Genomic DNA, 23,466 nt, shown 5'->3' on the forward strand with positions numbered 1-23,466 from the left:
TGTTCTTGTCTTTCTAATCTTCAATTCAATCCAAGTGGTTGGAAATTGTCGTATACATTACGTCTAATTCAGAAGGTTCTCGAACAGTTGTGTGTGGATTGGCTCTTATAAGGCTCTTAATTGATTATTGTCAACATCTGATGGTCGACCACTGTGCTCATCATTTTCAAAACTCTCATCGCTGACACAAAATTTCTTTAACCACCTGTACGTTCAGTAGTGGCTCCTGAGCCAAACGCTTCATTGATATCGTGAGCTGTTTCATCAGTTTTTCGGCCTAGCTTGAATTAAAATAAGAAAATTGTACTAGTTTGCTTTTTTCCCCCATCTTGTATTCAACGTTCTGAAAAGATATAATTGTTTTAAAACGATTGTAATTTAAATGATTAGATTAAGCGAAAAACGCTCTTTAAAATGATAAAGAAAAGGTATTATAACAAAAACATATTTGAAAATACGTCATCTGAAATCAAAATTAGAAATTCCACAAGAACTTTCTTGTCAACCTAGTCCAAATTATTAATTGCCATCAAAAATTCTAACACATAAAACATCTTTGTTACCTTCAGAAACCACAATTAGTCGAGTTATTTACTTATAATGAAACAACAGAGAACAAATATTATAATAAATTTATTGATCAGTGACAAAAGCATCCACAAACAACACATTAATGTGTTAAGTAATCTTTAAGAATTTTCAGAAATCGAAATTAGAAAGGAAATGCAATCATCAGAAAAGAAACAATATAAAGAAAACAAAGTTGAAGCTTGAATAATTCAATTAAAAACTTGATATGAATTCAATTAAAAACTTGACATGAATTCAATTAAAAACCTTGAAAAACGAATGCAAATAAAAATATCATTCATAACTTCATTGAAAGATAATAAACAAATCCAAGCAAATCGCCAGCCATGAAGTTTATTTCTTCTTTTCTGCTGCTCAAGTTAATCAGACATGTCACTGCAGCTGAGCAGTGGAACTCTCCAACCTGAAAAAAAAAAAAAGAAAAAATGGATTCATCTAAAACGGTGTGAATCTTATTATTTGCTCCAATGCATACATACTAGATGACATCATAGATTTTAAAAGATAAGATAATTGTGCATATTATAAAATGATGACATCCATAAAATCAGAGAGAGAGAGAGAGACCGAAGAGGAAAAGATCCTTTATTGCATTTGTCTAGAGTATCTATTTAGTCCAAAGAGCTTACAAAGTGAAGACAAGACTCGCCTTCTACTTGAACCAGAATAGTTTTAATAATAACAAAAGATTTTTTTTAATCTGATTCATAAATTTTTGGTTCTTACTTAAAAATAAATATTATTTTAAATCTATTCCTTTCTTTTACATATTTAGTCCTGCTCAATATTTCATCCGCTCATCTAATGTCCCACCTTCACAATCTAGTAAGAGAATTATTTTCCATTTTGCCACTTTCAAAATAAGAAAATCTTTAAAAGAAAAAACAGAACGCTGGTTGAAACTAGATGATAACCAACACGCTAAAATCAACAACTTAACCTTAAAATTATATTGGTCCACACTTATTTCTTATCTATAAAAACATTATAATCTTTATTTTTCGTTATGGGTAACAATCTTATTACTATTTAAAGAAAATAAAAGCTAAATGACTTTAAAGCATAAACTGAATTTTAAAATATTATTTATAGTCTTTTCTGTTAATTTATTATGGGCATTTGAAAATTTCTTTAAAAAAATAGTAGTACTATTATCTATTCACGAGGAAAGAAGGAAAAAAATAAAGAGGAGGAGCAGGAGGAAGCCAAACGATGAGAAATTGCTTAACTGTTTTTTAATAAATAAGTTACAGAGAGGTATGAATGATATTGAAATAAATAATGTATGAAAAAACCTTAAGGAAACAAATTAACTCAGCTTCAACATAATATTAAATATAATAATTACAGAACACCTATAATATTTAATAAAAAGTCAAACATTCGATTCAAAATATTTATATGGCTTCATGAGTTGCAGGAGTTTCTTGGATTCCTCAATTTTCCAGGAAACACAGAGGCATGATCCCACTAGTTTTAAATGTTACATCAGCAGAATTTTCCAATTTAAGACAACATAATCGTATAATTTATTCTTTTTGGTTTATACTCTCTTTAATATGTATTATATCTGAAATAGTAAGTCCAAAATTCCAAACAAAAAAAATCAAGGAATTTTAAAAATATAAGAATTTAAAAAAAAATTAAGGAATTTTAAAAAATCAAGGAATTAAAAAAAAAACAAAAAAAAACGTGTAAACAATAAATCAAGGAATTAACCGACCTTAATAAAATAGTGTTTATTTCTATATTAATAAAATTGTGTGACTATTCAAAGTCGATTTTGTGATCTTTCAAAGTAGAAAAGATTGTCCTGTGTGGCATCTTTTCAGATGTGGAAGCAGCACTCCACCTTTAGGTGTGTTTAGTTTTCTATAAGTAAAGGATTACACATGGAGTCAGGTACTTTCTGCAGCAGATCTAACCATTTTGTTCTCAGAAGGAAAACTCCATTAAGAGATTTTATGAATAAAGATTAAAATATTACATTAGCAAGACAAGAACATAAGTCAGTGTTGAGACTGCATGACTCTGCCAGACAATATAAAGATAAATTAAAGTCTGATCTGAGTCTTACTTCTTCATATTGTATAAAGTATCATGTTATGAAAACCATTGAAACTCAAGACTTATCTCATCAGACGTCCATTTTACATGATCGTTACGTAAGCATCAGATTCATACATCAAATTTGGAAAAATCGTAAGTTGAAATTCCATCAAAATTTCTGTTATGACCAAACTATTCAATGTAAGATTTATTGGTTACAAAATGTCCAAGTAGCAAGCGGTAGAATGATCCAACCATTTTTCCAGCAACAGATTTGATTTCCAGTCTTCCATTTCAATTCTAAAGTAAAAGTATTCAAGGGTATTTTATGACCGGGCTTAAATTTCAAATGGAGCAAAACGATGATTTGAACATTAATGCGCTTTACATTAATGAAATTAAAATGAATAAAAGAAATATAAAATCTCACCTGCTGAAAAGCAGGCGTCCAAACTTTAATTACACCAGCAGAATCAGCTGTGAGAATCATAGTTGGTAAAACAAGAATTTGTTCAAGGGAAGTTCCATGGTGTAGCTGTAAAATAAGAAATTAGCATTTAATTGCAAAGCATTCTATGATCTATACTCCAATAATTTTTTTTTGTTTTTTGTGTATTGATATTCATATAAAAAAAACTTTTTCTATTAATATTTATTTGCTTCCCCATGAAAGCAAAATGTGACACAAGGTCGTTTTTAATGTGGGGGAAAACCAGCCCCCCCCCCAAAAGGCAAAAGGGGCACTCTGGTTGGGACCAAAAAAAATAATTGTCTCAGTATAGAGGGTTTCCCCTCCGTTGACCAAGGACAAATTAACTTAAGTGTAGCATCAGAACAGATACTACACTTTGAGGTATTAAATTTTTTCATCACTAGAAAAAGAAAAATACAAAAGGAAAAATGAACAAAAAACTAGGCACAAGACCAACTCAAAAACAAGGGGGGTGAGGTTGGTTGGTTGGTCCATCTCGTCGCTGTTTGAAACTTATTACCATTTTTTTTTAATTTATTTATTTTTTTTTCAATTTTCACCCCAAACAAGGCACAGTGCCACTTTGAAGCAGGGGGCTACTATTAGGGACTTAATTAGCAGGGTCATTATGAAGGGAGATGAGTAGAAAGATGTTTGTTAACATTACACTTGAACTTCTGCATATCAGTGCAGTTGGGAAAGCAGAATCCCGGAAGGGAGTTCCAAAGACCCGCAGTTCTGGGGAAGAAACTATTGGAGTAAAAGGCTTTCTTGCACCTAGGGATCTCTACTGTAAAGGGATGAGACTTAGTAGCTTGTCGGGTTTGTCGGGGGTAGTTACGTCAGGGAGGTACAAGTGTTTGCAGTTCGTCAGAGCATTCACCATTAAAGTATTTGTAGAACAGGCAGAGGGATGCAACATCTCGTCGATGAGACAGAGGCTGAAGCCTAGATGACAGTTCAGGACCTATCAGGTTGGCGACTCTCTTTTGAACCCTGTCCAGGATTGAGAGACAAGCAGCAGATGCACCAGCCCAGATGTGACAACAGTACTCCATACATGGGCGAATGGTGGCCTTATAGAGGTATAGGATACTGTCAGGCGTAAGTAGTTTTCTAGTACGGTAGAGGGAGCCAACCTTCCTTGCAGCAGCCTTGGCAATGCTCTCAATGTATCTATTCCAGTTCATATTCCCTGTAAACGTTAGGCCGAGGAGTTTAAAAGAAGTACTTTCAGGCAATGTGTTCTTGGCCATTGCTATTGGTGGTAGAGAAGGTTTCTTGTAGTTATTGAAGGAAACAAGCTTAGTCTTAGCAGCATTGAATGTGACCAACCATTTTTTCCCCCATTCCACTACAGATTGGAGGTCATCCTCTAGTGTTTCTGCCATTTCCTTGGATATGTGTTCACTTGTTTTCCCTTCATATCTGTTATAGAGAGTGGTGTCATCGGCAAATATACCCATCTCCGAAACAATTTTATCAGGGAGGTCATTTATGAATATCAGGAATAATAGAGGTCCAAGGATAGATTCCTGAGGTACTCCCGCATTTATGTCATATTGTTTAGATGTACGACCGTCGAGGACAACTTTGATTTTTCTATTACTTAAGAAGGATTTAATTACATTATGAATTCTTCCAGTGATTCCATATGATCTAATTTTCCTTAGAAGACCATCGTGCCATACCCTGTCAAAAACCTTAGATATATCAAGGGCCACCGCTCTACCCTCCCCTGTTTTATCCAATGAACGGTATATACGTTCAGAAACTACAGTTAAGATATCTGCTGTTGAACGGGCTTGCCTGAATCCATATTGTTTGTCAGTCAGGAGTTTAGCAGCTGTTAGGTGCTGGACTAGGGCTTGATTAACTAAGGACTCAAATATTTTGGCGAAAAGCGGGAGTAGGCTAATGGGGCGATAATTTAGTGAGTCAGTTCTTTCATCAGAATTCTTGAAGACTGGTACCACAGAGGCGATTTTCCAGCGGTCGGGAAAGCAAGATTCGTTAAGGCATTTATTGTAAAGTTTGGAGAGAACTGGAGCAACCTCGGCAGAGCATTTTTTTAATAGCAGAGCCGGGATGAGATCTGATCCACATGCTTTTGAGGTGTCTAGGTTTTTTAATTTGTGTGCGCGTATGGGAACAACATAAAAAAGGCCTTTTTTCTGTTTATTTAAAAAGAAAATACAACTTGTTATAACTGGGTCGTGGAATTGCATTCATCTGCAAAAGATCTATCTAATTTGTATATTATTTTAAACATTCATTAAATTCCCTATTAGTTTTTGTTTCAGTTTTCTTACGGGATGATCATCTTTAGTCAACTATTTTGTGTACTTATATTCATGCAGATATCCTACTTGACTTATATAGGCATAATGTTTGTGTAAAAAGGTTATAATAAACACAAACCTTTCTCTATATATATTTATGTATGCATATATATATTTGTTTTAAAAATTTTGCTTACCAAACTTCTCCGTCAGTTTTTGGTCTACAGACATGAAACTTAATATATAGGGTATTCGAACCCATGCAAAACTTTATATTTGGATTTTAGCTGGGGAAAATTGTGAAAATTAAAAAAATGGAATTTGAGAGGTGAAGGTCGAACGGCAGCATTACGAATATGCATGCATAACGTAATAACTATGGGTTCATGTTTTAATTTTTAGCCTTGCAGCATACATGTCTTTGCTACTTCAACTGAAAGTTACAATAGCAAGAATATAAATAATTCTTTGCTACTTCAACTGAAAGTTACAATAGCAAGAATATAAATAATTCTTTGCTACTTCAACTGAAAGTTACAATAGCAAGAATATAAATAATTCTTTGCTACTTCAACTGAAAGTTACAATAGCAAGAATATAAATAATTCATTGCTACTTCAACTGAAAGTTACAATAGCAAGAATATAAATAATTCTTTGCTACTTCAACTGAAAGTTACAATAGCAAAAATATAAATAATTCTTTGCTACTTCAACTGAAAGTTACAATAGCAAGAATATAAATAATTCATTGCTACTTCAACTGAAAGTTACAATAGCAAGAATATAAATAATTCATTGCTACTTCAACTGAAAGTTACAATAGCAAGAATATAAATAATTCTTTGCTACTTCAACTGAAAGTTACAATAGCAAGAATATAAATAATTCTTTGCTACTTCAACTGAAAGTTACAATAGCAAGAATATAAATAATTCATTGCTACTTCAACTGAAAGTTACAATAGCAAGAATATAAATAATTCATTGCTACTTCAACTGAAAGTTACAATAGCAAGAATATAAATAATTAATTGCTACTTCAACTGAAAGTTACAATAGCAAGAATATAAATAATTCTTTGCTACTTCAACTGAAAGTTACAATAGCAAGAATATAAATAATTCTTTGCTACTTCAACTGAAAGTTACAATAGCAAGAATATAAATAATTCATTGCTACTTCAACTGAAAGTTACAATAGCAAGAATATAAATAATTCTTTGCTACTTCAACTGAAAGTTACAATAGCAAGAATATAAATAATTCTTTGCTACTTCAACTGAAAGTTACAATAGCAAGAATATAAATAATTCTTTGCTACTTCAACTGAAAGTTACAATAGCAAGAATATAAATAATTCTTTGCTACTTCAACTGAAAGTTACAATAGCAAGAATATAAATAATTCTTTGCTACTTCAACTGAAAGTTACAATAGCAAGAATATAAATAATTCTTTGCTACTTCAACTGAAAGTTACAATAGCAAGAATATAAATAATTCTTTGCTACTTAAACTGAAAGTTACAATAGCAAGAATATAAATAATTCATTGCTACTTAAACTGAAAGTTACAATAGCAAGAATATAAATAATTCATTGCTACTTCAACTGAAAGTTACAATAGCAAGAATATAAATAATTCTTTGCTACTTCAACTGAAAGTTACAATAGCAAGAATATAAATAATTCTTTGCTACTTCAACTGAAAGTTACAATAGCAAGAATATAAATAATTCATTGCTACTTCAACTGAAAGTTACAATAGCAAGAATATAAATAATTTTTTGCTACTTCAACTGAAAGTTACAATAGCAAGAATATAAATAATTCATTGCTACTTCAACTGAAAGTTACAATAGCAAGAATATAAATAATTCTTTGCTACTTCAACTGAAAGTTACAATAGCAAGAATATAAATAATTCTTTGCTACTTCAACTGAAAGTTACAATAGCAAGAATATAAATAATTCTTTGCTACTTCAACTGAAAGTTACAATAGCAAGAATATAAATAATTCTTTTCTACTTCAACTGAAAGTTACAATAGCAAGAATATAAATAATTCTTTGCTACTTCAACTGAAAGTTACAATAGCAAGAATATAAATAATTCATTGCTACTTCAACTGAAAGTTACAATAGCAAGAATATAAATAATTCTTTGCTACTTCAACTGGAAGTTACAATAGCAAGAATATAAATAATTCTTTGCTACTTCAACTGAAAGTTACAATAGCAAGAATATAAATAATTCTTTGCTACTTCAACTGAAAGTTACAATAGCAAGAATATAAATAATTCTTTGCTACTTCAACTGAAAGTTACAATAGCAAGAATATAAATAATTCATTGCTACTTCAACTGAAGGTTACAATAGCAAGAATATAAATAATTCATTGCTACTTCAACTGAAAGTTACAATAGCAAGAATATAAATAATTCTTTGCTACTTCAACTGAAAGTTACAATAGCAAGAATATAAATAATTCTTTGCTACTTCAACTGAAAGTTACAATAGCAAGAATATAAATAATTCTTTGCTACTTCAACTGAAAGTTACAATAGCAAGAATATAAATAATTCTTTGCTACTTCAACTGAAAGTTACAATAGCAAGAATATAAATAATTCTTTGCTACTTCAACTGAAAGTTACAATAGCAAGAATATAAATAATTCTTTGCTACTTCAACTGAAAGTTACAATAGCAAGAATATAAATAATTCTTTGCTACTTCAACTGAAAGTTACAATAGCAAGAATATAAATAATTCTTTGCTACTTCAACTGAAAGTTACAATAGCAAGAATATAAATAATTCATTGCTACTTCAACTGAAAGTTACAATAGCAAGAATATAAATAATTCTTTGCTACTTCAACTGAAAGTTACAATAGCAAGAATATAAATAATTCTTTGCTACTTCAACTGAAAGTTACAATAGCAAGAATATAAATAATTCTTTGCTACTTCAACTGAAAGTTACAATAGCAAGAATATAAATAATTCTTTGCTACTTCAACTGAAAGTTACAATAGCAAGAATATAAATAATTCTTTGCTACTTCAACTGAAAGTTACAATAGCAAGAATATAAATAATTCTTTGCTACTTCAACTGAAAGTTACAATAGCAAGAATATAAATAATTCTTTGCTACTTAAACTGAAAGTTACAATAGCAAGAATATAAATAATTCATTGCTACTTAAACTGAAAGTTACAATAGCAAGAATATAAATAATTCATTGCTACTTCAACTGAAAGTTACAATAGCAAGAATATAAATAATTCTTTGCTACTTCAACTGAAAGTTACAATAGCAAGAATATAAATAATTCTTTGCTACTTCAACTGAAAGTTACAATAGCAAGAATATAAATAATTCATTGCTACTTCAACTGAAAGTTACAATAGCAAGAATATAAATAATTTTTTGCTACTTCAACTGAAAGTTACAATAGCAAGAATATAAATAATTCATTGCTACTTCAACTGAAAGTTACAATAGCAAGAATATAAATAATTCTTTGCTACTTCAACTGAAAGTTACAATAGCAAGAATATAAATAATTCTTTGCTACTTCAACTGAAAGTTACAATAGCAAGAATATAAATAATTCTTTGCTACTTCAACTGAAAGTTACAATAGCAAGAATATAAATAATTCTTTTCTACTTCAACTGAAAGTTACAATAGCAAGAATATAAATAATTCTTTGCTACTTCAACTGAAAGTTACAATAGCAAGAATATAAATAATTCATTGCTACTTCAACTGAAAGTTACAATAGCAAGAATATAAATAATTCTTTGCTACTTCAACTGGAAGTTACAATAGCAAGAATATAAATAATTCTTTGCTACTTCAACTGAAAGTTACAATAGCAAGAATATAAATAATTCTTTGCTACTTCAACTGAAAGTTACAATAGCAAGAATATAAATAATTCTTTGCTACTTCAACTGAAAGTTACAATAGCAAGAATATAAATAATTCATTGCTACTTCAACTGAAGGTTACAATAGCAAGAATATAAATAATTCATTGCTACTTCAACTGAAAGTTACAATAGCAAGAATATAAATAATTCTTTGCTACTTCAACTGAAAGTTACAATAGCAAGAATATAAATAATTCTTTGCTACTTCAACTGAAAGTTACAATAGCAAGAATATAAATAATTCTTTGCTACTTCAACTGAAAGTTACAATAGCAAGAATATAAATAATTCTTTGCTACTTCAACTGAAAGTTACAATAGCAAGAATATAAATAATTCTTTGCTACTTCAACTGAAAGTTACAATAGCAAGAATATAAATAATTCTTTGCTACTTCAACTGAAAGTTACAATAGCAAAGAATATGAATAATTTTTTGCTACTTCAACTGAAAGTTACAATAGCAAGAATATAAATAATTCATTGCTACTTCAACTGAAAGTTACAATAGCAAGAATATAAATAATTCTTTGCTACTTCAACTGAAAGTTACAATAGCAAGAATATAAATAATTCTTTGCTACTTCAACTGAAAGTTACAATAGCAAGAATATAAATAATTTTTTGCTACTTCAACTGAAAGTTACAATAGCAAGAATATAAATAATTCTTTGCTACTTCAACTGAAAGTTACAATAGCAAGAATATAAATAATTCTTTGCTACTTCAACTGAAAGTTACAATAGCAAGAATATAAATAATTTTTTGCTACTTCAACTGAAAGTTACAATAGCAAGAATATAAATAATTCATTGCTACTTCAACTGAAAGTTACAATAGCAAGAATATAAATAATTCTTTGCTACTTCAACTGAAAGTTACAATAGCAAGAATATAAATAATTCTTTGCTACTTCAACTGAAAGTTACAATAGCAAGAATATAAATAATTTTTTGCTACTTCAACTGAAAGTTACAATAGCAAGAATATAAATAATTTTTTGCTACTTCAACTGAAAGTTACAATAGCAAGAATATAAATAATTCTTTGCTACTTCAACTGAAAGTTACAATAGCAAGAATATAAATAATTCTTTGCTACTTCAACTGAAAGTTACAATAGCAAGAATATAAATAATTTTTTGCTACTTCAACTGAAAGTTACAATAGCAAGAATATAAATAATTATTTGCTACTTCAACTGAAAGTTACAATAGCAAGAATATAAATAATTCATTGCTACTTCAACTGAAAGTTACAATAGCAAGAATATAAATAATTTTTTGCTACTTCAACTGAAAGTTACAATAGCAAGAATATAAATAATTCTTTGCTACTTCAACTGAAAGTTACAATAGCAAGAATATAAATAATTTTTTGCTACTTCAACTGAAAGTTACAATAGCAAGAATATAAATAATTCTTTGCTACTTCAACTGAAAGTTACAATAGCAAGAATATAAATAATTCTTTGCTACTTCAACTGAAAGTTACAATAGCAAGAATATAAATAATTCATTGCTACTTCAACTGAAAGTTACAATAGCAAGAATATAAATAATTCTTTGCTACTTCAACTGAAAGTTACAATAGCAAGAATATAAATAATTCTTTGCTACTTCAACTGAAAGTTACAATAGCAAGAATATAAATAATTCTTTGCTACTTCAACTGAAAGTTACAATAGCAAGAATATAAATAATTTTTTGCTACTTCAACTGAAAGTTACAATAGCAAGAATATAAATAATTCATTGCTACTTCAACTGAAAGTTACAATAGCAAGAATATAAATAATTCTTTGCTACTTCAACTTAAAGTTACAATAGCAAGAATATAAATAATTCTTTGCTACTTCAACTGAAAGTTACAATAGCAAGAATATAAATAATTCTTTGCTACTTCAACTGAAAGTTACAATAGCAAGAATATAAATAATTCTTTGCTACTTCAACTGAAAGTTACAATAGCAAGAATATAAATAATTCTTTGCTACTTCAACTGAAAGTTACAATAGCAAGAATATAAATAATTCTTTGCTACTTCAACTGAAAGTTACAATAGCAAGAATATAAATAATTCTTTGCTACTTCAACTGAAAGTTACAATAGCAAGAATATAAATAATTCTTTGCTACTTCAACTGAAAGTTACAATAGCAAGAATATAAATAATTCTTTGCTACTTCAACTGAAAGTTACAATAGCAAGAATATAAATAATTCTTTGCTACTTCAACTGAAAGTTACAATAGCAAGAATATAAATAATTCATTGCTACTTCAACTGAAAGTTACAATAGCAAGAATATAAATAATTCTTTGCTACTTCAACTGAAAGTTACAATAGCAAGAATATAAATAATTCAATCTAACAATTGTAACTCGACCCACCAATAAGTTAACCTTTGTGTATAAACTGGAAAATAATGCAGGATTGATTGTAGATGTGCATCAAAAACAAACAAAAAAAAAACAATGACATAATTATGTTATTGTTTTTTTTTGTTTGTTTTTGTTTTTTTTTTAATTTTTTTCATCAAATTTAGAAATCTGAACTTAATTAGTTTGGTTTATTTATTAAATTAATTGGACCAAATTGTTAACTAATTTTGTTGTGACCCGCCCCCCCCTCTCTCGACAACTGCCGAGTCAACATAGTTTGCCACGGTTTTCTGTTTGTTTTTATGTCTTTTATATGAGGGGCATTCTAAAAGTAATGCCTCACGGGTCATTTTTTTAAAAAACTTTTTAATAAATACGAAATCTGCATCAAAATATCATATTTAAGCGTATTTTATACCGGGCAATGCCGGGCGGCCTGCTAGTATATATATATATATATATATATATATATATATATATATATATATATATATATATACAGTGCCGGCAAAAAGGAAGTCTGCACTTGTAATTTTATTCAAAAACTGCGAATTTAAGCTAAATTTAATGTAACTGTTTAAACAACCTATACCTCATTTGATTGCCCTTTTATTCCTCTATGATTTGACCTGTTAATATTTGACTTTTAATTGAAATAATCTACTGTCCATGTCAATTTAAAAAAATAACTTCAAATTGATGAGGCAAAAAGAAAGTGCGCAGCAACAAATTCACTTGAAACCAGCTTAAATTATCGCCTCTAAATCAGTTTAAAATATCCATCCAAGCAACAAAGCATCTCTAATCGTAATTGCTGTTGTTCCAGGTTATACAACGTAACATTTAGTCAATATGGCATGACTTTCTCTTAGTGATCGTCAGGAGCTCATTAATCTCCAACTTTCTTGTTTATCCGATCGAGAAATCGGCCGCAGATTGAAATGTGATGAGAAAATAGTACGAAAGACTGTGCAAAAGCACCCAAATCAAAACACCGGCATCTGGTTGTACTGAAGTTACATTTAACAGGGAAGACAATGCTATCAAGATTCACAACCTAAGAAACAGATTTGAAACGGCTCCCTAAATCCAACAACAGTGCAATCTTGTTAAAAAGCACTTTCTTTCTACCGTCAAGAACAGATTAAAGGAATTTAATTTGCGAGGCTATGTTGCAAGACGCAAGCCAATGATTTCTGTAAAGAACAAAAAGTGTCGTCTGGACATTGTCATATGCAATAAAGATCGTAACTCTTCATATTGGTCAAAAGTGCTTTTTAGCGACGAAAGCAAGTTCAATAGGCTAGGCAATGGTGGTAGGCATTAGGTCCGTCGGATGAAAAACGAATAATTTAATCGTATGTGCTCAGTTTTTACTTTATATATATAAAGCAAGGTATATAAATCAAGTATGGCATTACATCAAGGAATAGCTATGCAATGATAAAATTTCAAATTTGGAAGAACTTTAGATAAAAATTAAAGAAAAGTAGGATGCCCTTTCCCCAGAATATTGCTGCAGTCTAATTCAAGGAATTCCCAAAAGATTGCAGGCTGTCAAATTGCAGAAGGGCTATGCTACGAAATATTAACTAGTTCATTGTGTTCCTGTTGTATTTGTGATGCATTAAAGTCCTAAAGTTACATTTAAATAACAATTTTCCATTGTGCAGACTTTATTTTTGCCTCCTCAATTTAAAGTAATTTTTTTAAATTGACGTGAACACTAGAATATTTCAATTAAAAGTCAAATATAAACAGGTAAAATTATAGTGGAATAAAAAGCGAATCAAATGAGGTATAGTTTGTTTAAACAGTTACATTAAATTTAGCTTGAATTTGCAGTTTTTGAAAAATTACAAGTGCAGACTTTATATATATATATATATATATATATATATATATATATATATATATATATATATATATATATATATATATATATATATTAAATAAGGGGGTGGTCACTAACAATGTGTATTTTTTAACATTATTTTATTATTCCGTGTCTTTTTTAAATCATTGAAATCGTTTTTAATGCGTTTCAGACGTTCTGTGAAGCGTCCTCTGCAAAAATTATTTAAAATGCTTAGAATATATTCAAGATGTATTGAAGATGTAAAAAGAGCATTTTCGTAGTTCATTTGAAATGTTTCAGAGAGATGGAAACGTGTAAGTGAATCTACTTTTCATTGGAATGTTCAATTTTTATTACTGTTTTATTGGGTTGTGGTCACTGCTGTCTTATGTTTCTCTCTCTCACTCTATATTTCTGCTTGTGTTTTTATTTATCTTTCTTTGTTTTTTCTTATTTTATTTTATTTTCTCCCCTTAGGGTAGGGTAGGGTGTGTGTGTGTGTGTGTGTGTGTGTGTGTGTGTGTGTGTGTGTGTGTGTGTGTTTTCTTTTATTGGTTTGAAGAATATGTGTACTGTTTTATAGTATTATGAAGTTATTTGCTTCCCTAGGAAGATAACTTGAGGAGGGTGGCCAGCTCCTCTGAAAGAAGGGTAGGAGTGTTTTCATTCAATTTTGATATTTTTTTTTTGGGTTCTTAGATTGTGATTTTTCGTTTCAGTCTTAGACTGTTCGGGTATTCTTAATATTATGTTTGTTTAGATAAAAAGGTGTATTTGTCACCAAAAATTTCAGCAATAGAGTGACCTTACATAAGAGCAACATCAAAATTGCAGATAACAAACACCTCTATGTTTCAAAACACGTACACACATGCAGTGGAAATAGCTTCAAAATAACGCAAATCTTCCAAACAGACAATTATTTTTATTTACTTACACAGGAAAAAAATTTCATAACAAGATTCACTCCCGAACTAAACAGAGCCTAATATCAACACACAAAAATGTGAAATGCAAGGCACACTCACATGCACATACATATACATATACATATACACACCCACACATAAATCAGAACCGACACATTAAAACACACACACACACACATGCGCACGCAAACAACCACACACAGACATAACACCCCTGTCTCTAATACAACACACTGAACAATACCAACCCTACTTAACCTCGAAACCAACAACACTAGGAAACACCTACAACCATAGTGTAATATCTGTTCTAACACCTAGCCCCTCCCCTCAGTCAGTGTAGGAGAAATCTCATGACTGAGATAACTATCATCCCTTCTATAATCCCCCTCCCATACCTATACCCCTCCAAGTGGCCCCCACCATCTGGGGAACGAGATCTTTCCCACACTAGGAACCGATCCTGGGTCCAGCAATACCCACGTAGGGAGAAAAATAAATAGAAACATTAAAAAATACCCTATATATATTTATAAATACACCTCTTAATCTAAACAAACATAATATTAAGAATACCCGAACAGTCTAAGACTGAAACGAAAAATCACAATACTAAAATCTATGAATCCAAAAAATAAATATCAAAATTGAATGAAAAAACCCCTACCCTTATTTGAGAGGAGCTGCCCCCCCCCCACTCCTCACACACACATTAGTAACGACCTTGGATCACAGTTACCTTCCTAGGGAAGCAAATAACTTTATAATACTATAAAACAGTACACACATTCTTCAAACCAATAACAGAAAACACACACACACATCCTACCTTAAGGGAAAAAAATAAAAATAAGAAAAAAACAAAGAAAGATAAATAAAAACACAAGCAGAAAGAGAGAATGAGAGAGAGAAACATAAGACAGCAGTGACCACAACCCAATAAAACAGTAATAAAAATTGAACATTCCAATGAAAAGTAGATTCACTTACACGTTTCCATATAATATATATATATTAGCTTTACCCTGCCACGCGTTACTGTGGCTAAAATTGGTGCAATGGTAAATGTTCCAAAATGAGAAAATGTTTGAATTCACATTTCGTACACAGTTTTTGTTTTTCCATTTTTTGAGCTGATGTAGAGATTTTCTTATTTGGTGACTGTTGAACACATAACATAAATTGTCTATGTGAAAAAACAGTCAGTGTGTAGCTGTAAACAACACAATTGTAAAGATTGTTCCCTGAGCTTTGTTGATGGTTATTGCAAATGACAATAAAATTGGAAAATGCACTTTCCTAAAGTGTAAGGGTGTATCCGGTGGAATCATAGGAATGTGTGGAATGAAGATATCTCCATCTGTGAAAGGTCTTGTTAAGATCGTCGTTTATATGATATTGTTTGTTAATTTTTTTGTACTGCAAGCCATGTGCCATTGCAAAGCTGTGATTGGTTTATATTTCACAACATGATAATTAGTACACCAATTTTCAGTTGCAGTATATGTGGAGACATCCTTGGCAAATCTAGCTGTTGGATAATTAACCACATCATCTGCTTCCACAACAGTGTCGATGGATGTGTATGTAACTACCTCACTTAGAATTTTACATTGAATAATAGCGTTAAGTTCATGGACGTCTTTGTATTAAGCTGCAAGAATAGCTCGTTTACTCAGTCAAGTGGAAGTCATATAATTAATTTGAATATCTGGAAAAACCTTTTTAACCAACTCTTCTTTTGATGTAATAAAATTACAGAAGTCAAAAGTCAAAGAATGTCGCCCTTAACTCGGATCAGCCAGCACTTTTCCGCGCCCAATTCCAAGTGATGCAAAAATTTCTGTGCGGATCAAGCAGTCTGCAACTGGATATGCATATTTTGAGTTAAGTTTAATGTCTTCACATGGAACCAAAAAGTAGAGTATTTGAGGGAAGCATTTATTTCATCTGCCGGTGTTGATTGAAGAATTACAGATAGCATTTGTCTGAAATCTCCTGCAAGCAATATTACTGCATTTTCTTGGAGTTTACTTGTGTGAATGGAAAATTAAATACACTTTCTTGGACTTACATTTTTGGATTTTACCGTCATTGGATACTTCACTTTTCACCTGACTATCCATTCACGTGAAATCACCTTTTTCTTCACCATATTCCCTCTGCTTCACTTTTTGTTATCAAGTAAGATCTTTGACTTACTTGCAGTTTCATACAAATACTTTAGTATGCAAAATCCGATCCCGCATTTTGCTAATTTCCTACCGTCTGATGAGACCGAAAGTATTTCTTCGAAACTCCGCGGATCAAAGAGTATCCACTTATTAAGTGTTTCCTTTTCAGATTAAATATGTTTTTAACTCTTTTTAAAAGTGTTTTTAAGATGATTTATTAAATATTTGCTCTTATATATATATATGAATATTTTTTTTTATTATTACATTTTCACTCCATACAAGGCATATTGCCACTTTGGTGTAGGGGCTACTAACAGGGGCAATAACTACTGGGGTACTATGTAGGAATTTGGGCAGTAAGATGTTGGTTCACGTCAGTACTGTTGGGAAAGCAGGGACCTGGAATGGAATTCCAAAGTCTAGCGGTTCTGGGGAAGAAACTACTGGAGTAGAAAGATCTTTTACATCTAGGGATCTCTACAGTGTGGGGGTGGTATTTTGCAGATTACAGTTAGAATGTCTGCTGTGGAACGGGCTTGTCTAAATCCATATTGTTTGTCAGTCAGAAGCTTAGCATCTGTAAGATGATGGACTAGAGCATGGTTAATTAAGGTCTCAAATATTTTGGCAAAAAGTGGGAGGAGGCTAATGGGGCGATAATTTAATGGGTCAGTTCTTTCTCCAGAATTTTTGAATACTGATACCACAGAAGCATTTTTCCAACAGCCCGTAAAGCAAGATTCATTAAGGCATTTGTTGTAGAGTTTGGAGAGAACTGGAGTTACTTCAGCTGAGCACTTTTTTAATAGCACAGCTGGGATGAGGTCGGGTCCACATGCTTTTGAAGTGTCAAAGTTTTTTATGATAGCATGTACATGAGCAGGGGTGATTTATAGATCGTCTAGCGTGGCGTCTGTCTGCATAGGAAATTAAGGTAGGGGGTGGTTGGAAGGGTCCAGTGTGGAGTTTGAGGCAAACCGACTGGCAAGCATGTTAGCCTTTTCGGTTGCTGAGCAAACAACCTCGTGATTGTTGGTTAGTGGGGGAATTGTTGATTGCTCATTATTTACTACACTGTTGTAGATTTTCCAGAAGTCACGAGTTCCTAGTTTTTGTGCTTTGATGCGTTTTTTAGTGGTTTCCATAAATTCTCTCTTAGCTGTCACTATTTCTTTATATATATATATATATATATATATATATATATATATATATCGTAATTTATAATATATATATATATATATATATATATATATATATATATATATATATATATATATATATATATATATATCGTAATTTATAAAATATATATGGCGATTAAGCTACACTGAATATTCCACGTTTCCTCCACTCTAGGATTCTTCAGTTTTATGCGCCCTGAATATTCAGTGTAGCTTAATCGCCATATATATTTAATGAATTACTAACTAGCTCTACCTATGTATGAACACTTGAAGTAAATACTTAAATATTATGCATAAATTTATATTTTGTATATTAATTTTATGTGACTAAATGAAGTAGTTATATGACAATAATGGAAATAGTATTCCGACAAAACAGAGAAATAAATATATATGTAATAAATAAATATAAAAAAATAAATATATAAAAGGAACAAACGGTATTATGTGTTCATCAACGTTTCGTCTTTATTTTGAGACTTCGAAATAAAGACGAAACGTTGATGAACACATTATACGGTTTGTTCGTTTTTATTTCTCTATATATTTATATATATATACATATTTATATATATATATATTTATATATATATATAAATATATATTTATATATATATAAATATATATATATATATTATATATATATATATTATATATATTCATAAATATATATATATATATATTATATATATTCATAAATATATATATATATATTATATATATTCATAAATATATATATATATATTATATATATTCATAAATATATATATATATATATTATATATATTCATAAATATATATATATATATATATTATATATATTCATAAATATATATATATATATATTATATATATTCATAAATATATATATATATATATATTATATATATTCATAAATATATATATATATATATATATATATATATATATATATATATATATATATATATATATATATATATATATATATATACTAGCTGTACCCGGTCACGCATTGCTGTGGCTCAGTTTGTTAAAATGGAACACATTCCTCAAGAAAAATTGCATTTTGTTCGTCTATTTACTTTTATTATTTTTTGCAATTTTTTTAATCAATAAAAGTTATTTCCCCCCCCCCCAAAAAAAAAAGATTAATTTTTTACCATAAATTGTTAGGTGAAAGGGTTTTTTTTCAAGAAAACTTGCACTTTTTTTATTTTTAAAGAAATTTGGCAGTAAACGTTTCTCTTTGAAAACGGAATTTTTATTATAAAAAGAACAGATGAATGCTTTACATGAACACTGTAAATAGTTATGTACATGTAGAGAAAAGTTTGATTCTTTTTTTCATGAGAATGTTCAAATTATTTTTTTTAACAGATGTTCAGAAAATAAATAGAAAAATACTTCCATCATTAATTATGCAGAAAAATAAATAAGATGTTGATTTAGTGTTTCAACATCATGCTTATAAATTATGATAAAACTTGCTGAGTATGCGCTGTTTTATGGTTGTTGTAAAAATGGAACAGAACTTAAATTTCGCTCCGTTTTAATCTTTCTTAATTTTTTAATTGTGCCCCCCCAAACGAATATAATCAAAACAGTAACATTCAACAATTGTACTTTATGTATATAAAACACAAAATATTAGAATAAAAAAAAGTTAATAACAAAAGGGAAATAATTCCATTTTTAAATGAAAAAGTCAGTTTGGTATATCTTTTTGTTATTTTTTACATAAGTCCAGCTTTCACATTGGAAATATCGACAGGGTACGTTTACAACGAATAAACACTCCAATCTAGTAGATGTATCAGAATTTTTCTAAGAATTTTTGACACCCCTATCACGAAACTGCGATTAAAATATAAAAAAAACTCGTAATTTCTCTTTTAAAAGTGTGTTGTTTATTTTCTTTATGGATTATACTTCCAAAATAAACTATTAAAGTTGTTTTAAAAGTAATAGAAATATATTTTTCTATTTTTTAAAAAACAGTAATGAATTTTACGAACTCAATATTTTTCAATTTTTAAACTTTAAAAATCTATCAAAATTTTTCTATCGATTCTATTTTTACGATATTTTCAGGATTAATGTGAAATTTTATGCTCTGTCCGAATATAATATTTTAGACAAACGTTTTTTTATACATTCACGCCCCCCCCCATTTTCAAGTGTCTATTAAAAAGTAAATAATTAATTTACACACCAAAGTTTTATATATCACAAATTGAAGAGAAAAGGCCAATAATATTTTCAAATTTAAAACAAAAAAGTAGTGTTTTTTAGAAATTTACCTGTAAAGTTCGAAGTTTTTTTTTAAACAACGTTGTTTGTTTTATCTTTTTTTTTTTTTTTTTTAATGAAACCTTGGTCCTTGCTCCTTTAATTGAAAAGAAATTATGGCTTGATTACATTTTTCGAGTAGTTTTAAGCTTGGAAAGACAGGGAGTCGAATAATTCACGCCTCCTATTTTGAAATGTCTATTAAAAAGTAAATAATTAATTTACTCAATAAAGTGTTATATATCACAAATTGAAGAGAAAAGGTCAATAAATAATATATTCAAATTTAAAACAAAAAAGTAGTGTTTCTTTTTAGAAATTTACCTGTAAAGTCCGAAGTTTAAAAGCTTAAAAAAAAAAACACACGTCGTTTTTTTTTTTTTTTTTTTTTTAATGAAACCTTGGTCCTTGCTCCTTTAATTGAAAAAAAATTAGGGCTTGAGTTACATTTTTCGAGGAGTTATATAAGCTTGGAAAAACGGGGTGGAATTATTCACTATTTTTCACGAAATTTCTGATACACCTACCAATCTACCCATGTTAGAACGGCTTTCGGAATAGACACCCCTAACGTTGCCAGCATACCCGAAAAGCTATAAAAGTTGACTTGTCGAATGTGAACGATGAGTTAGACGTAATGTAAAAATGTACCGAATTTAAAAGGGAACGAAATACAAATTTCCGTTCCATTTTTACAACAACCGTAAAGCAGAGCACTCTATGCAAATTTTACATAACTTACTGTATTAATGCTATTTTTTTAAGCAAAAAAAAAATATTTAGGTTTGGCTATAAATTCCTAAACTCATTTCACCCTAAATAATTTAGGTGACTGAAATAGGAATCTAATTGAATCTTTAATTTCCTGATAGTATGTGAGAAATTTATTTTTCTTCGAGTTATATCGAATTCATTAATACGGACTTAAGGGGCTTTTTTCGGAATGTTCCTGTAAAAATTATTTTTTATTGTTACAAATTACGATGCTTTACTATAAAAAAAGCAAAAATAAATTCTTGCGTTTTTTATTTACTACTGAAAACCATAACTTTAGTAAAGGTATTTTTTGTTTAATCAAAATAAAACATTTTCACTAAGAGTTAAGTAAATATAATTAGTTCATTATATTCTGCGATCATTATTTGATAAATACTGAAATTTTCATTAAAATGTGTTAATTTCCTTTAATTTTAAGTAAAGGGAAGGGTCAAAATGTTTATACACTTTGAGCGTCGGCATTCATTGTCTGTCCCTACCATTTTTCGATGAATATTTGATAGGAAAGCGACCACGTGTGGTTAATTTAAATCAAATTTCAATCACATGGTTACATTATCAACAATCATGTGATTAAACCCATTGAAAATTTGCCGATATTGCAAACAGATTATGTTTACATTAAGCCTGTGAGACCAAAATATCTTTTTCTGACATTTAAAAAAAAACCCGCGAGGTCAGGATAAAGAAATGTCCAGAAAATCGCTAGATTTTCAACTTTTATCATCTGAAATTTTCAAAAATCGCTAATTACCCCCCCCATCCATATTTTAACTTCCTACACTAAACATTATAAATATAGTATATTCAATATATAAAATGTTCCGTGTTTTCTCACTATATGTTTCTGGAATTATATTGAAGCGGTTAGCTCCCCAGAAGGCTTATATATTTTATCAGCTAGTTTTACTTGTTTTTTTCAGGGAGGGTATTTTTATTATTTTTTTTTTTTTGCAAGAAACAAATCATAAACTCAAACTTTTTATAATAAAAGTTAAATTGAAATATGTTGCAAATTAAACATCACAATAATGGTGCAACATATTTTGAAATTAGAAAAATAAAAAAAACAAAAAAAAAATTTGTTTTAGCATGTTAAAAGTATTTAGGCTGGTGGATAATTAAATTCTACTGTATTGGTATCAGGGTTTTTTTTTGCTGTTGTTTCTTGCTTTTTACAATTTTCGACTAAATACTTCTAAATTAAGCGGGATTGCTTAGATCATATTTTAAAATAAACTTCGGAGGTTGGAATACCCCCCCCCCACCGAAAATGTACTTGGAAAAATCGATTTTATAGCGAGATTTAAGAATGGTTAGCCGAAAAAAAGGTGAAAAACAAAACAAATAATCAATAAATAATTGTTACCAAAGGCAATAAATGCTACTTATTTTTACTTATATGAATGAGTTTATTCTATGTTTTAAAGTATTTTCAAGGGCTTTTCTTTATTTTTTAATCTAAAATTGTGCGTGTGTGGGTGCGAAATATCTCCAGATTTTCTAGAATTCCCCGCTAGATTGTAAACGAAATCTCCAGATCTAGCAGGAAAACCGCTAAATTGGACACACTGGTCACGTGACAGGAAGCGGTAATAAATAATTGTCCCTAAATAAAAAAAGTGGCCTAACGGTACAAAGAAAACCACTTATTTATCATAGAAAAATTAAGTATAATGTTATAATTAAAAAGAAATATATAAAAACACACATGGATATAGTAAACATATTATACCAAAACGTGGAAGCCATCCGTCCAGTGGTTTTTTAGACTATTAATTGCGAACGAACCAAGATTTACATTTATATATATATATATATATATATATATATATATATATATATATATATATATATATATATATTATATATACATATATAAATATATATATATATATATTATATATACATATATAAATATATATATACATATAAAATATATATATATTATATATATATTATATATACATATATATATATATATATATATATTATATATACATATATAAATATATATATACATATAAAATATATATATATATTATATATATATATATAAATATATATATATATTATATATACACATATAAGTGTATATATATTATATATATATTTATAAATATATATATATATTATATATATACATATATAAACATATATATATAGAAAATATATATATATTATATATATGCATATATATATAAAAAATATATATAATATATATAAATATATATACATATATAAATATATATATATAAAATTATATATATATTGCATATATACATATATTGTATACATATATAAAAATATACATATAAATATATATATATATATACATATATGTAAAAATATATATTATATATATACAAGTAAATTCTTGGTACAGCAAAATGGAAGGAGAAATTTCAGAGGAAACGTAATTTAATTTAAATACCAAAAAACAAAAAAAAAACGGGCAGGTGAAATTATTAAAATTTCCTTAAGGCCTTATCGTCTGACCCTCTAAGAGGAAACGTCAGAATGATAAATTAAAAACTAAGAAACGAATGAGGAAAGAAGG

General features: G+C 29.1%; 1 protein-coding gene across 3 annotated transcripts in view; it reads right to left on the bottom strand.

Annotated features, from left to right (window-relative positions):
* Window positions 1-620: 620 nt before the first annotated feature.
* Window positions 621-23,466, bottom strand: part of LOC145246794 (telomerase protein component 1-like) — a 715,591-nt gene continuing 692,745 nt past the window's right edge. For all 3 annotated transcript variants that reach the window (XM_080108593.1, XM_080108592.1, XM_080108594.1), the window contains 2 exons: window positions 3,071-3,175; window positions 621-994 (listed from right to left, as the gene is read on the bottom strand). In XM_080108593.1, the coding sequence (XP_079964719.1) occupies window positions 869-994; window positions 3,071-3,175 (231 nt within the window). In that variant the 3' untranslated portion in view covers window positions 621-868. The remainder of the gene's footprint in view (window positions 995-3,070; window positions 3,176-23,466) is intronic.

Source organism: Euprymna scolopes, chromosome 24 (assembly GCF_053919585.1).
Source record: "Euprymna scolopes isolate OS-2025 chromosome 24, ASM5391958v1, whole genome shotgun sequence".
Classification (NCBI taxonomy): Eukaryota; Metazoa; Mollusca; class Cephalopoda; order Sepiida; family Sepiolidae; genus Euprymna; species Euprymna scolopes.